The sequence below is a fragment of the Manihot esculenta genome, chromosome 11 (genome assembly GCF_001659605.2).
Source record: "Manihot esculenta cultivar AM560-2 chromosome 11, M.esculenta_v8, whole genome shotgun sequence".
Classification (NCBI taxonomy): domain Eukaryota; kingdom Viridiplantae; phylum Streptophyta; class Magnoliopsida; order Malpighiales; family Euphorbiaceae; genus Manihot; species Manihot esculenta.
The window spans coordinates 3,568,682-3,585,152 of record NC_035171.2 but is presented as its reverse complement, the minus strand read 5'-3'; the positions used below and the strand labels follow the sequence as shown (position 1 = coordinate 3,585,152).

Here is a 16,471-nt window from a genome sequence, read left to right as displayed (position 1 = left end):
GTAACAAGAATGAAAGAGTTCTCAACATTATTCAGAACATGCAATGGACCTGAATTGTTCACTTGCAAGATGACAATTATTTCAAATTCAATAGTATTCAATGGGCTGCAACTCAATAATACACACAAAAGTTTATGAACAAATATTCCATTACATATGTTTGCTCCACTAGATTGAAATGCAAAAGCATGTAATTTGCAGTCATAAGATGACCAACTATTACGATATTAATCCATTCGAGGAAAATGCTGCAGCATGCATCAGATAGATTGCAATATATTGCCACAAGAAAGCTTGAACCTTGCATGGTCATCAGGTAGATCAAGCACCAGACTCCCACCATTCCTGTAACGTTAGGATTTCAACTCCAGTATTTTTCATGTCATAGATATTGGCTGTTTTATTAAAATAGAAATCCAGGTTAATTCGTCATGAATGCCAACGTTTTAAACCAATCAAAATTTCAATGCATAAGATATAAAGGTTAAACAATATCAGTGACAAATTAAACAAACATCCAATTTACTAAGTATACGGAATGGGAAAACAGTAGAAAAATGTTTACTGATGCATCTAGTTTTCAGAGGGGGAGTGCACAAGGTTGAATCTGACATGGAGATATCAGATTTTTTTATTTATCTTCTGATCATAGAGATATAAGCAATATAAATGAGCAGATCCTTTTTCCCCTGAAAAAACACTAGTGGTGTTATGAAATTGTGATTTCAATTGAGTTTCACCTCATATTCAAGTATTTAAACAATTGTCCTATAATTATCTAATATTATACCATGACCCAATTGTCCAATCTGTTTCACATGGCTAAATATCTTACATCTACTTTATCCTTCTACAATTTTCCCATTATAAAATTGCCTCTCCTCAACAAAAAATTACTTCACTCCAGCTGCCTTGATTCCGCATGCTACTGCAAGAGATCAAAGTTTATCCTGTGTACTAATGACAGAGCACCTCTTCTTAGTGTGAGTGTAAGCCTTAATCCCATATACATTGTAAAGACATTTTATCTATAATAAATAAAGATAAGGTATTTGTTTTATCACTTTGTTGTTTATTACTGTGCATATTAAATTAATAAAACATCTTGAATGTTGGGTCTGTTCAAGTTATCAAGTGTGAGGCACTTAGTAGTAAAATCTTGGAATTTTGAAAAACAACATTTTAAACTTTCCTAGTCAATCGTTGTCATGGGAGTGACATTGAACTAAGGCTAGTATGGTCTCTGTGAGATGATCATGTTTTACGGGTCATTAGATATTGGATATCAATAAGAGAACATAAATATAAATTAAGAATGGTGTATTTGGAAACGATCCACTTACGAGAACACTACAAGTTGAAAGTCATAAGTGTCTCTCTAGTGATACTTGTACTAAAAGTCTTTAGACTGGAAATCTCTATAAATGCCTAGATGAGTCCTAGTATGCTTTGACTTACACCTAATGCGCCCGTAAATAGGTTGGCAAGTACGGATATGATTGGGTATGCCACAATTCATGCTAGGCAATATGAGAGAAGTGAAGGGACTGCCTCTCTCGAAGAAAGAGAAAATATCATTGGCCACCTAAATAGTGAAATTGAGAAGAGTGTGGCCACACCCAAGTTGTATGAAAAGAGTTATTATTAACTTGATTGATTCAGTATCACTAATAGGTTAAGAAAAATGATTTAGCAATGAGTAAAGATGACTTGTTCTATGTCTTATGCAAATTATGATATCTTATGGCAAAAAATTATACTAGTTCACTAGTAGGGTGATTTTCTGAGCAAATTCATAACTATTCAATTTGGGTAATTATAATGTCTTACTAGAGATCAATTATAATTCATGGACCTTAAAAACCTATTGCCAACATTGAATAGTCCTATAGGATCGCACACGTTGAAATTTGGAAAAAAGGTACTTTGGTCTTTTCTTTATCGGGCCATTAATAAGTGTTTTGTTTAAAATATTATCAATAGGCTCATGTGAATTTTGACACACATTTTTACGCCCACTTAATATGGCTTAAGGTCTGATATAATTAGTTAATTAAAAGGTTTAATTAATTAGTTAAGAGAAAGAGGGTTCTAATAGGATTAGAACTTGTTTTAAGGAAATTTATTTTGAATTAAATGTCAATATTTAATTGGATTTGAATTTAAATTAAATCAAACTTTCTCTCAAAGTTTTCTTCTCATTGAGGTCAAATTTGAATGACTATAAAAGGGAAAATAAAACCCTGATTTGTGGCTCAATAGATGCGGCTACATAAGTGAGAAAAAGGAGAAAAAAACTGCAACTTCTTCCACCTTCTCTTTTTGGTCGAACCTCTTAGAGAAAAGAAGAGATTTTTCTCCTACTTGCTCTGAAATTTTTGACACTAAACACATCAGGGATTGATAGAGATTAGATCTTCAATCCTCTACCTAAGCTGAATTCACAAAACCAAAAGGAAGAGACAAATATTCAAGGTGCTAGCACACTTTCTTTGACCGAGAATTTCAGTGCGTGAAATTGTAAAGGGGAGTCGCTATTGGGCAGTCCCTTGATCACGTTTTTTTGCTAGAGAGGAGATCAAAAAGGTGATTTTGATTCGTTTCGTTTTGGTCTAGTCTTGCAAACAATTTAGCAAAGATAACTCTTGCAACTTTAACATTATTGTTACATGAATCGACTCTTATTTGTTCTTATGGCTTAAGAACATTTTTCGCTGTCCCAATCTGATATTAAGCTCATAAAATTCCCAACACTTGGCCCTTCTCATGTATAATTCAAAATTCAAGATATTTACTTCATCACCAATACACCTCAGATAATTCTCCTTCACACGCCACAAGTTCATGCACAGCAATTTTTGAGTTCAAGATTTTAGCCTAATCATCTGAAGATACTTTAGCCACAAAGTATTCATTATTTTCCAATTCCATCCAACGGCTAAAATAAGGACAAGGGATGCAACTAATAAAAGCTTTTTGACCAAAAGTTTTCTCCACTATCTTTTTTTATTAACAAAGACCATCTCTATCATATCTTATAAATCAGCTCTAAAGAAAGCATGATAATAGCATACGACAACAACAAATCATATTTACATTATCAGTCCGTCAACATAGATGGTGCATTTCATGACTCGGCACTTTATGGATTGGTTGTTTACTCTGAAGGAGCCTTTATGATGGTCAGATATTTCTTTTTGCAGCATGTCCAACTTGAATCTGGTCTATACTTGATACTAAAATCAAGTTCAAAACCTTTCAAATTAATTCAGGATCACCCCTGATGTGATTAAAATCACATTGTTATCCAACTTTTTTGCTACAGCTCAGCATAAACTGAAATTTCTCAGCAGATGTTTCACAAATGCAGAATAATGTGACCTCGTACAGTCATGCTCAAGCAGAAAGCTGAATACAGCTATTACTTCATCGATCTGTACCTCAATGTTATAGACAAGCTGTAACAGTGAGAAATTAAAGTCTCTTAGATGTTACACCGCCAAACGAAATCCATTGGACCATTACTGATTTTGGACAAGAAAATACTATACTGTACAATGGAACAAGTAAGACAATGTCTCCCAGTGAACTAAACGGATAGCAACAAAACCATCAACCTTAGTCTTAAATTTCACCTTCCTCATAGAAATTAGAAAATTATTCTCAAGCCCATGAGCATCACAATATCAGCAGCCAACTTATATAAACACAATTACATTTTCAGCATGCAAGTCAAATTCTTGAAAGTTTTAATTGAAAGAAAAGGATAAATATCTACCTAGAACAAGCCATGCTCATTCGATTCTAAGAGTATATAACTACATGTATATCAGGTGTAGCTGCCGCTGTGGCATCAACAACAACAGAAACATTTTGGTAATTCAATGCTACCGCATCAAGGACAGTCTGACTGTGCAATTTGGAGTTTGAACACCTAAATATGTAGGAATGACTCAAATCACACAAATATCAACAATACCTCTTCAAGTCATTCAATTTAGAAGGGTCGGGAGTCCTGAAATTGCACTTACCAACAATCACCAAACTCTTAATTCCCTCTGTATGAAGAAATTGAAGAAAGTAAGCTCGTTCATGCCATTTTTTTTGTTAAGCACGTACTCACGTGCACTATTTTTCTGTTTTATTAATAAAGCACGTACCCACGTGCTCTGCATGTTTTAATTTGTTAAGAGTAAGTTGCCCACGTATTCTGTAACTCGAGTCTTGCGCGATGTGGCTTCAAGCTCGGAGTAAATTTCCTTTTCAGTTTGTAATGGTTGATTTGATTCAGTATAAATAAGAATGAAAAGCGAAAACAAGGCAAGCCGCTAATTTTTTCTAAAAGGGAGTTTACACTCTGCACAGAGCAATATTCACATTATCGTGAGTTTGTTTTGAGAGAGTTGCAGGAGGTCGGCAGTCTGGCTACAGTGTTCACACATTGTAGAAGAGTGCTCACACTCGTTAAAGGAGACCGGCTTCAAAGAGACGGGAGCTCGGCAAGATCTGCTGCAGAGTTACTGGAGGTCGGAGCTCGGCTCCCGTATTCACTTGCTTTCAAGAGATCGGCATAAGAGGTTACAGGAGATCAGCCTCTGAGTCTACACTTGGTATCAGAGCCCGGGACCTTGTTTATGCCCAAATACATGCCTAGGCACGAATCATCATCGTCGAGTGCTGTCTGTAGTGGCAATGGCGGCAATGGCGGTCAGACGACAGAAACTGGTCAGACGGCAAAAACCGTAGTGAGAGCGCCCGTAAAGGAAGGGGGTGTCTCTCTACAGTATCCGCTCCTAACAAAGACAAATTATGTAGCTTGGGCAATCAAGATGCAAGTCTATATGCAAGCTCAAGGTGTTTGGGATGTCGTTGAGTCGGAAGATCTAGTTGATCCACGTTCAGACCGGATTGCATTGGCAGCAATCTTTCAAGGGATCACCGAAGACACCCTGTTACAGTTGGGGGTAAAGAAATCAGCTAAAGAGGTATGGGATGCTCTCAAGGTTATGAACCTCGGTGCAGAGAGGGTCAAAGAAGTACGAGCACAAGCTCTTAGATGGGAGCTCGAAAGCATGAGAATGGAAAATGGTGAGTCTGTCGATGACTTCACCGGAAAAATCTCAACTGTTGTCAACAAGCTCCGAGCACGTGGAGAAGTGGTTAATAAAACATATGTAGTAAAGAAAATGTTGCGTTCAGTGTCCCCTAAGTATCTTCAGATTGCCTCAACCATAGAAGAATTCGGGAATCTGTCTGTAAAGACGATTGAAGAAGTAACTGGTTCTCTCAAAGCTCACGAGAGAGGTTGCGAAGCTACGACTCCAGAATAGACGAACACGTGCTACTTACTAAAGGAGAGTGTAAAGCACGAGCTGAGTCCTCAAAAACCAATGAGAAGCGTCCGCAGGACATGAGTAGAGGTCGAGGACGCGGAAGTGGACGTGGTAGAGGACGCGGCAGAGGCAGAGGAGGAGGTCGCGGCAGAGGTCGTTGCCCTCCTGGAACAGGCCGAGGTCAGGATGATGAAGGACAACACCATCAGAAGTTTGACATTAAAAAGGTCAGGTGTTACAATTGCAACGAATATGTCCATTTTCAATCTGATTGTAAAGCTGAAAGGAAGAAACAGAATGAGGCACATTTAGTGGAACAATTCGAAGAGGAGTCGACGTTGTTGATGCTAGAAACCAGTGAGATGATTCACATCGGTGAAGAGAAGGAAGAGGAGCTAATGCTGAATGAAGAATAGATGCATGACTTTGAAGGAATAGAAACGAAAGGAACCATGTGGTACTATGATATGGGGGCAAGCAATCATATGACAAGCAACAAGCAGGCCTTAACTGATCTCGATGAAACAGTAAAAGGGAATGTCAAGTTCGGTGATGGTTCCGTCGTCAAGGTAGAAGGCCAAGGTACTTTAGTGTTTCAGTGCAAGAATGGAGATCATTTTAAACTAACAAATGTGTACTACATTCCTCGATTAAGATCCAATATTATAAGCCTTGGTCAACTCGACGAATCAGGAGCAAAAGTGGTGGTGAATGGAGGAATTCTCAGAGTATATGACGCAAAGGACAGGTTGATAGCCAAGGTCCAGAGAGCTGAAAATCGTCTGTATACGATGAGGATGATACAAGCTAAATTGGAGTGCCACTTGACAAGGTTGTCAAAAAAATCGTGTCTATGGCATGCACGCTATGGGCATCTTAACTATCAAGCATGGTGAAAGGTTTACCGGAGATAGAAACAGTGAAGTACATTTGTGAACCCTGTATGATCAGCAAGCAGCATCGCACAAGTTTCCCGAAAGCAGGAGAGTATCAAGCAACTAAACCTCTGGAGCTCATGCATGGTGATCTGTGTGGGCCGATATCACCTACCACATGCGGCGGAAACAGGTATTTCCTTTTGCTTGTGGACGACTACAGTCGTTATATGTGGATTGAAATGCTTAGAAGTAAAGATGAAGTTTTTAATGCTTTCAAGAAAGTGAAAGCTCAGATCGAAATCCAGTCCGAATGTAAGCTCAAAATGTTTAGAACAGACAGAGGAGGTGAGTTTGCATCAAATGAGTTCGGAGAGTACTACAAGGTACATGGTATTAAACGCCAACTCACTGCACCTTACTCCCCACAGCAAAACGGTGTAGTAGAACGGAGAAACCAAACCGTAGTGGAGATGATGAGGTGTCTATTAAATAGCTCCGGGGTGCCAGCTACATACTGGGGAGAAACTGCACGTACTGCAATATACATATTGAACAGATCACCCACAAGAAGTGTCCAAGGCATGACTCCGTATCAAGCGTGGCATGGAAGACTCCCAAGTGTTCATCATATGCGTGTTTTTGGTTGCATTGCATATGCCAAGAACACAGCTCCTCACTTGAGAAAATTGGATGATAGAAGCATGAAGCTGGTTTTATTGGGATATGAACCAGGGTCCAAAGCATATCGGTTATTGAATCCAAATTCTAATCGAATTGTGGTAAGTCGGGATGTTGTGTTTCAGGAAGAAGAGAAGTGGAAATGGCAGGCCAGACAACATCAAACTCCACAACAGAAGGACCACTTGTCATCACATACAAGGAAGCACAAATACAAGAAGACAAAAACCTCCAAAGTCAGGAACTGACGCCAGCTTCCTTATCACCTATAGCCGAGTCAGGTCTAGAACATTCAGAGACAGGAGAAAGCAGCTCAGAGGGACCAAGGAGGTTCAGGACTCTTCAAGAAATTTATGACAACACAGTGGAGATCGACCAAGACTACAGTCTTTACCTCATGTCAATTGAAGAACCAGCGTCTTACCATAAAGCTGCCTGCAGTGAACATTGGCGACAAGCAATGATAGAAGAAATGGAGGCTATTCAGAGAAACGAAACATGGGAACTAGCAGAACTCCTAAAGGACCAGAAAGCTATTGGTCTGAAATGGATCTTCAAAGTAAAGAAGAATCCGGAAGGGGAGATCATTAAATATAAAGCGAGACTTGTTGCAAAGGGGTATGTGCAGAAACAAGGCATAGACTTTGAAGAAGTCTTTGCTCCCGTAGCCAGGCTGGAGACTGTGAGAGTATTAATTGCTGTAGCCGCTCAAGAAGGCTGGATAATGCATCATATGGATGTCAAATCCGCGTTCTTGAATGGTGAGATAGAAGAAGAGGTTTATGTGACACAACCAGAAGGATTCGTTGAACAAGGGAAAGAAAGAAAGGTTCTGAAGCTACAGAAGGCCCTGTATGGTCTTAAGCAGGCGCCTCGTGCATGGAATATAAAGCTAGACAAATGTCTACGTGAACTAGGGCTTCAAAGATGTGTGATCGAACATGCAGTCTACAAGAAACACAAAGAAGATGAAGTGCAGATTGTAGGAGTATATGTAGATGATAAGATAATCATGGGTTCAAAGCTGAGAGCAGTGGAGGATTTCAAAGCCAAGATGAGAGAGAACTTTGAGATGAGTGATCTTGGAAAGCTAAGCTACTATCTGGGAATAGAAGTCAAGCAAAGGCCGTATAGTATCACCCTTAACCAGGCAGGGTATGCAGAGAAGATACTCGAAAAGCTTGGCATGGCTGAGTGTAAGCCCTGTCGGGTTCCAATGGATACACGGGTAAAGCTGAGCAAATCAGACGGAAGTCCTTCGGTAGATGCAACACTATACAGGAGTGCAATCGGAAGTCTAAGGTACTTGGTGAACACTCATCCCGATCTCGCATATTCAGTTGGGATGGTAAGTCGATTCATGGAAGCCCCAACAACGAAACATTTAGCAGTCGTAAAACAGATATTGCTCTATGTAAAAGGCACTTTGCATCATGGCTGCAATTACAACAAAGTTGAAGAGGAGGAGTTCAAGCTGGTAGGCTATAGCGATAGTGACTTAGCCGGAGACGTAGATGATTGGAAAAGTACGACAGGGGTAATCTATTTTCTCGGCCAAAGTCCTGTCACCTGGATTTCACAGAATCAGAAAGTCGTAGCCTTATCTTCATGTGAAGCTGAGTATATTGCTGCAACAACAGGGACTTGTCAAGGCACGTGGATTAGTAGGTTGTTACATGAACTGATCGGTTGGAAGACAAACAAGTTCGTGTTAAGAGTTGACAACAAATCTGCAATCGCACTCACAAAGAATCCCGTTTATCATAACAAAAGCAAGCATATAGATATCAAGTTTTATTTTATTCGGGAATGTGTTCAAAGAAGAGAAGTCGAAGTCGAATATGTCAAGACTGAAGCACAACTGGCTGATATTCTAACAAAGCCACTGTCTTGGGACAAGATCGACAAGCTGAGCATGATGATTGGGATTGGAGATATGAAGAACAAGCTTACGGGGGAGAAATGATGAAAGTAAGCTTGCTCGCGCCATTTTCTATTAAGCACGTACTCACATGCACTGTTTTTTCTGTTTTATTAATAAAGCACGTACCCACGTGCTCTGCATGTTTTAATTTGTTAAGAGTAAGTTGCCCACGCATTCTGTAACCCGAGTCTTGTGCGATGTGGCTTCAAGCTCGGAGTAAATTTCCTTTTCAGTTTGTAATGGTTGATTTGATTCAGTATAAATAAGAATGAAAAGCGGAAACAGGGCAATCCGCTAATTTTTTCTAAAAGGGAGTTTACACTCTGTACAGAGCAATATTCACATTATCGTGAGTTTGTTTTGAGAGAGTTGCAGGAGGTCGGCAGTCCGGCTACTGTGTTCACACATTGTAGAACAGTGCTCACACTCGTTAAAGGAGACCGGCTTCAAAGAGACGGGAGCTCGGCAAGATCTGCTGCAGAGTTGCTGGAGGTCAGAGCTCGGCTCCCGTATTCACTTGCTTTCAAGAGATCAGCATAAGAGGTTACAGGAGATCAGCCTCTGAGTCTACAGAAATGAATGAAGATGGGTATTAAAAAATGCACTGAAGTTTTAGTTCCAGTCCAATGGGCTTTGGAGATACCTATGGTTATACCAAAAAAAAAAAGCACTGAAGCGTGCCTTCACCAACTTATTATCACTTTCTTTCATCAGAAGGCCATCAACCAGTTCAGCATCCTTGCTTCCTTAGAGGTAGAACCCACTTTTCCGGCAGACTACAAATGCCGGCAAAAAAGTTGCCTGTCTCTTCCTAGCGGGTCATGTTCAGGGACACCCTAAACCCCCACAGAGTTCATAACACTTTCCATTCATAAATACAGAGACTTGCTAACTTGAGTTTTCCAACTAATATCCATCAGTAACAAATTAAAATGGAATGAAATTACCTTTCTACAAAATCAAGCACAGTACTAAACAGAAATTAAAGAAATAATCTCATGTAAGCACACAGAAAGTTTTCTTGCCTTTTTGAAACAAACAATAGGCAAGTAAGATATTGCCTTCTAAAGTGTCCACCCAAAGAAAAGGGTCCTCCAACTCACTAATTAACTGAACAGTCCCTAAATTTTTCTCTGTATAATTTCCTACTAAGATAAGGTATATTTCCCAAATAATATTCTCAAGGGAGGCCCCAAATTTTCTGAGATTCCTATTTGTTTCAAGAATTCCTCAATATTTATACAAACAAACAGAATACTGACTTTGGGCTCCAGCGATTACCTAAGTGGATAAAAATTGGGTGAAGCTTGGGAATAGCATTTGTTACTAGAAATCTATCCACTTCTTCTGTGGTAATTCAAAACTCCAAAGAATTATAACTTACCCAGGAAACAGACAGAGATTATAAGATATTGAAATTGGAATTGATTATCTTACAAATTTACAATCACTATAAAACAGAAGTAGAAGGTTACCCAGACTACGAAAACGCCACCCTGCCTAGCGATTTCAACTGCCTTTATCACGTTTGGGACAATGGCTTTCCCTCCATCAACTCTCATCAACCCATCCTCAAGGATAAAATCATTCTAAAAAAAAAAAAAAAAAAAAACTATTCAGGTAAGAATTTCATATGCAGCAACATACATGAATATAAAGATTATAAGGGAAAGAAAAAGAGAAGCAGACCTGCATGTCAATGACACAGAGAGCAGTCTCCTTCCATTTATCTGCCATTTGCAAATATTTTGCAACACCTGCTCAAAGTCTGGAACTTTACGAGAAGGGGATGAGTGAATTCCAGTTTCCCATCCAACTAAAGATTTTCTTTTTATTGTTCCTTTTCTGTTCTGTTAATTTTATAAGTTGGCAGTGGAGTATCATTTGTTTTTGTCTTAAAGAGTACATAAGTTTGGTTAGAAAATCCCTAATTCAGGAAAGGAAATGTAATAAAATTATTGGATTGTTTTGTTAATAAAAAAAACGCAATTTGACAAATTAATATTAATATTTTTAATTTTTAATTTTAAATAAGTAAATGTAAAATGGCAAGAAAGATGCCAAATTTAAATTTTCAACCAAATTGATTTAAACACCTATTTATTAAAATTATTTTAAATTTAAAATATGAGATATAAATATAAATTTATGAAAATATTTATATTTTTTTATTTATAAACGAAATAATTTATATCACCATAAATAATCTATTAATATCAGGTAAAATTTAATTCATAATAGAAATCTTTTATCAAATTTCTATATTCAAACTTATGTGAAAATTTTTGTTGTTAATTGCCCTTGGATTCCTCGGGATATTGGTTTTATGCCTTTAGATGAGGCGATGTTTGTTCTTGAAGCCATGAGAGTATGTGATTTGTTTGTTGAAGGTGAGCTGCGTTGGGATGTAGAGAAGCTAATAAATATTTTTAGTGTTGCTGATATGAGAGCTATTCTTACTATTTCATTGCCTCTATTCCCAAAACCGGATAAATTAATTTGGCACTTGCATAAGAAGGGTGTGTACTCAGTTAAATATGCCTATTTTTGTGCCTTAGAATTGTCGGGTAGGACTGGTGTGCTGGGTTATAATGATGGGTGGAATCGTCTTTGGTCTCTTGATGTTCCTCCCAAAGTTCGTGATTTTCTTTGGCGTACTTGTCGTGGAGTGCTTCCTACTCGGGATATTCTTTTGAAGCGTGGGATACATGTACCTGCTGCATGTCTTTTTTGTGATCATGATGAATCTATTTCACATGTTTTTTTGCATTGTCCAATGGTTGTTGAGTTATGGAGACTTGCTGGTTTTTCTACTGCTGTTGATTTTTCTATATTCATGGATTTCTTTATTCATATTTATAATACTTTTGGCAGAGAAAGGACTGCACGTATGGCTATACATGCATGGAAGTTATGGCATGCCAGGAATGAAAGATTGTGGGTCAATAAAGTTTTGTCACCCAGTGAGGTTCATCATGCTGCTAGTTCCTATTTTAATGATTATGTGGCATCACTTGTGTCTCGACCAAGGACGTTATCCCACCCATCTGTTCCTCGTGTGCTCCCATTGGTTGAGGCTACCACTCTTGAAGTTGATTGGATTGTATTCATTGATTGTGCAGTCTTTGTTAGTGCTGATTTGTTCGGTTTTGCAGCAGTATTTGAGGACTTGGAAGGCTTCTTTTCCATTGCAATTTCGGGTTTCTATGAGGGGGGTGGGCAACCTGTTATTGCTGAACCTTTGGCCTTGCGTCAATGTTTATCTTATGCTAGAGATTGTTTTCTTTAGGCGGGTTGTATTTTTACGGATAACCAATCCTTAGCCTTGGCTATTCGCTCTCCTCTGGATGACTTTTCGGAGTTTGGATTAGTTGTTTCTGATTGCAAAGATGTTATGCGGTCTCAGGGTAACATTCATGTTCGTTGGGTACGACGTTCAGAAAATAGAGCCGCCCATTTATTAGCTAGAGAGTCTATTCATCATGGTAGATTCAAGATTTGGATTGACATTCCTGATTGTCTCTTGGATTATTATTCTACAAGATAAATAAAGTCTTTCTTGATTCAAAAAAAAAAAATTGAAATCCAAAATGTCATCTACTTTTCCTTTTCTTTTTCCCTTAAATGGCAAAAGATAATTAAATTTGATGAAGGATTATAAATGAAGTGAACTAAAGAGGAATTAATTCATAGATAATGTTCTAAATCAAATTTTGCACCTTTCGGAAACCCTTCGGTTCACAACTTACCACAAACGGGTGGCTCCAAACCACTCCCTGAGCATCTACAACAATGCAAACAATAAGGATATTACAAGCTAATTGAAGACAAATCAGCAAAAAAATATGTTAAATTTGTGTTAAATCTGATTTATTTAAAAATTAATTTAAGGAGAGGAGTGCGTAAAATATTACTTTTAGTGCAAATGATAAAGACAGAAAATAAAATTGAACTGTTAAGTCACATGACAAATATTATTTTTAGTGCAAGTGATAAAAACAGAAAATGAAATTGAACTGTTAAGTCACATGATAAATATTATTTTTAGTGTAAGTGATAAATACAGAAAATGGAAGTAAATTGTTAAGTTACATGGCAATTCACGTGCCAATTATTATTTTTGTTGCAAATGGTGAAGAAATAAGTAGATGAAAAATCAAAGTGAATTCACATGGCAAGTATTACTTTTAGTACAAGTGATAAAGATAGAAGATTGAAAGTGAATTTAAGTCGCATGGCAATTATTTCTTTTGGTACAAGTGATAAAGATAGAAGATAAAGATGAAATTGAACTGTTAAGTCACATGACAAATATTACTTTTAGTGCAAGTAATAAAGACAGAATATGGAAGTAAACTGTTAAGTCACATAGCAAGTATTTCTTTTGATGCAAGTGATAAAGACAGAAGATGAAAGTGAACTGTTAAATCACATGGCAAGTATCACTTTTAGTGAAGTGATAAATATAGAAGATAGAAGTAAACTGTTAAGTGACATTACAATTATTTCTTTTGATGCAAGTGATAAATACAGAATATGAAATTAAACTGTTAAGTCATATACCAATTATTGTTGGTAAAAAAAATTTCCTATATATATTGAATTATGCATTTGTTGAGAATGGTGGCACAAATACAATAGATGATAGTTTTTCATATCATAGGAATGGTCGACTATGGATTCTGCCTACCTTTAATGACGACTATATTAGGGAGAGACAAACTGATAGGCGAGAGTATTACGCACGGACTACATCGTGAATGGGCTTATTGCGTTGAGGAGTTGCACAACCTTGTTATCGATTGCTGTCAGTTTAATGCCCCAATTGTCAAGCGTTATTCAATAACAATGATAAGGAACAACATTCGCACATATGAGATTGTGTTAAGGAGGATCCGTGAAGAAAATAATCGGCTAACGATATGCAGATGTAGGTATTATATGCTGTGTAAACAAGCACATGCTAATGGTAAGTTGTTGTCGGAAGTAGAGATAAATAATGCAATGTCATCTCCTATATACGCATCAGATATTGATATGTCTGATGATAAGTAATGTGATTTTGTAATGTCACTTTTCAATGGAAAGAAGCATGTCATTATGTTTTTATGTTAATCAATATGTAAGTAACTAAACAATTTTTTCATAAAAGTAATAAATCTTACACAAGTATTTAAGGTTACACTTAATGGTCTGCATATATAATTATCATTACTAATCCTTATTAGACATTTCAATATCAGATGTACAATCGATTGATAACATCATATTGCAGTACATTTGATGTTGATTTAAATTTTCATCCTCTAAAATTTCTTTTGCTTTTGTATTGAAAAATTCTCTATTTAATCTAATAGTTATTCTGTTGTTCTCCTCACGAATACGATAAAGTGTGCAATGCATTTGTTCAATATTTGTCGTTGACATCATGATAGCTTTATGGTATGGACACTTAATTTCACATTGAACAGATTGCTTTTGGAGAGATTTTGATTATCATATACGAAATGTCCATTCGCTTCGCATTATATTATATACATGGTCACTATTGTGCATACGATGGTTAAGTGAATACACAAATTCATCATTCAGTAACCATCTTCTATTAGTTACTCAGAAAATATCATGTGGAGTGTAATTAATCATGATATGCCTACAACAATAAATAGCCAGATCATTGTCAATATATTTACTTATTATAGAACATTATCAATATATGCATAAATTTCAACAGCATTTTGATAGACAATGTAGTAGATATTTCGTAAAACCACCAGTACCATTGTCACTATAGTCAGATATGTCATTATCTTCTATGTTGAAATCGCTGGAATATGAGAACTGGTTGTCGTTATACACACTTGGAAACTCACTTTTTTTAGCATAAAATTATCCAGCCTATCCATAACCCTAATCTCCTTCAAAAGGTGATCCTTCATATTCTTAATTTCTTCAATTGTATTGCAAGCCATGTCTGCCGATGTAGCCTTTGGAATTGGCAACTCATGATAGCTACAGTAAGCTTCCAATTCCCATCAAATCTCCCACAAACGTTACCAATCATATGGAGGACCAATTATGGCATGACCAAAATCAGATAGTTTTTTCGAATAATGTCCAATAAATATATGGTTAGCAAAGTCTTGTTCTAAGCAAGCATAAATTAGTTGATTAATAAAAGGTCGCTTGTGATAATACCATGAACAACTGTTTGGGTCAATATATTTGTCTATTAAAGTGTTACGACAATTATATTTCTCTTTTCTCTGCTTGATTTTACTGTTGATAACTGACGAGACTTTTTATACGAAAGCATTTCTTAAATGTAATATATGTAAGACATAATGGTTAAATATAAAATACAAATATATTATCATAACACATTATGACTTATTTTATTGATGAAGCCATATGAAATTATAAAATCCGACTGACACTATATATCTTTTTATTGTGATCCGATTGCCTACATATTGAATAATGATTTTTTTTTTGGAATATTAACTTTGGCAACCCTCCAATTCATCTCATTTTGGATCCTCGACGACTTTGGTCGTCCTTTTTTCCTAATCCTATCCTTGTTTGAAATAAGTGGTATTTCATAGTGTGCATACCAATAGTCTGAATTATCCAAAGAACTGAACATGTATTCGTAACATTTTATTATTCTGTCTAGTGTATAGTAGCTATCAACAAATTGCTCATAATCCACAAATTTTGACATGCATATTGCTATGGCATATGAATATGGGATGTGCATCTCTTGAAATTTACCACAAGTGCATGTTCCTTCTAAAAGTTTAACCACCTCTTTTTGCCCAGATTTTGCACTTCGGACTTCAACAATCAATTCATCGCGATGAAATGTTGTTACACGATGGCCATTTGTAGATTGAGCATTCTTCTGTATAATTTCATCACATAACTAGGTGAATTTATAGCCATCTTATTGTTGCCAAAAGAATTGGCTTCTTTTAGTGTCAAAGTAATGTACATACTGATAAAATATTTTTTTCAACCATTGTTGTAATGGGCAATGCTTGAAAACCTTTCAATATTCCATTGACAGACTCAATAGTGTTAGTCGTCATTGATCCATATCTCTTACCACCATCATAGAAATAAGTCCACTTGTCTAGAGAAATCTTCACAGCTCATTTAAAAGTCTCTGCATTAACTTCTTTTATTTTATTCATCGCCTCATAGAATTTTCTCATTTGGTTATGATTGGTTGTTCAAGTTAAAATATATACACAAATTATTATGAGTTTGTTATGTACAATAAAGTTATTAATTTAACATAAGGTAATTAAAGTTAAATTTACCAGCCTTCCTCATATATTCTTTCATTACTGTATTATTGAATTTTGTGTTATAATTGCTCAAAATATGCTAAATGCAATATCGATGATGTCTACTTGGAGGTTGCTACCAGTCTTGTTGCATTGCTTTCTTAATTCCAATGTGATAATAAAAAATAACACATAAATCTTCTTATTCTATCATAAATGCTCTCAAGTAAGACATGAACCAACCCCAATTATATGAATTCTCCTTCTCAGTAATTACAAATGTTAGTGAAAAATATCTGATTATTCCCATTCAGCCCTGTTGCATATAGTATACACCCACTGTATTTGCCATATAAAAATATATCA

General features: G+C 36.5%; 1 protein-coding gene across 5 annotated transcripts; it reads right to left on the bottom strand.

The window, feature by feature from the left end:
• On the bottom strand, positions 1–10,673 carry LOC110626124 (probable inactive nicotinamidase At3g16190). 5 transcript variants are annotated; one of them, XR_006352642.1, is made up of 4 exons: positions 10,503–10,672; positions 10,289–10,402; positions 10,095–10,160; positions 45–345 (listed from the first exon to the last, which is right to left on the bottom strand). XR_006352642.1 is itself a non-coding variant. In XM_021771876.2 (3 exons), exons 1-3 carry the CDS (start codon positions 10,548–10,550, stop codon positions 3,327–3,329), a joined length of 294 nt encoding a protein of 97 aa, XP_021627568.1. In that variant the 5' UTR covers positions 10,551–10,673; the 3' UTR covers positions 402–3,326. The 5 variants fall into 5 exon arrangements, 1 of the variants encoding a protein (XP_021627568.1); XR_006352643.1 differs by lacking the exon at positions 45–345 and adding an exon at positions 402–3,458; XR_002489669.2 differs by lacking the exon at positions 10,095–10,160 and having other exon boundaries at positions 1–345; positions 10,503–10,671.
• Positions 10,674–16,471: the final 5,798 nt, after the last annotated feature.

Excerpts from the sequence above, each read along its gene's own strand:
- LOC110626124 (XM_021771876.2), bottom strand. The coding sequence starts at position 10,550 with ATGGCAGATAAATGGAAGGAGACTGCTCTCTGTGTCATTGACATGCAG. Across the intron at positions 10,403-10,502 it reads TCTGTGTCATTGACATGCAG|AATGATTTTATCCTTGAGGA; the intron begins GTCTGCTTCTCT and ends TTTTTTTTTTAG. Across the intron at positions 3,459-10,288 it reads GTGGCGTTTTCGTAGTCTGG|CTTGTCTATAACATTGAGGT; the intron begins GTAACCTTCTAC and ends TCACTGTTACAG.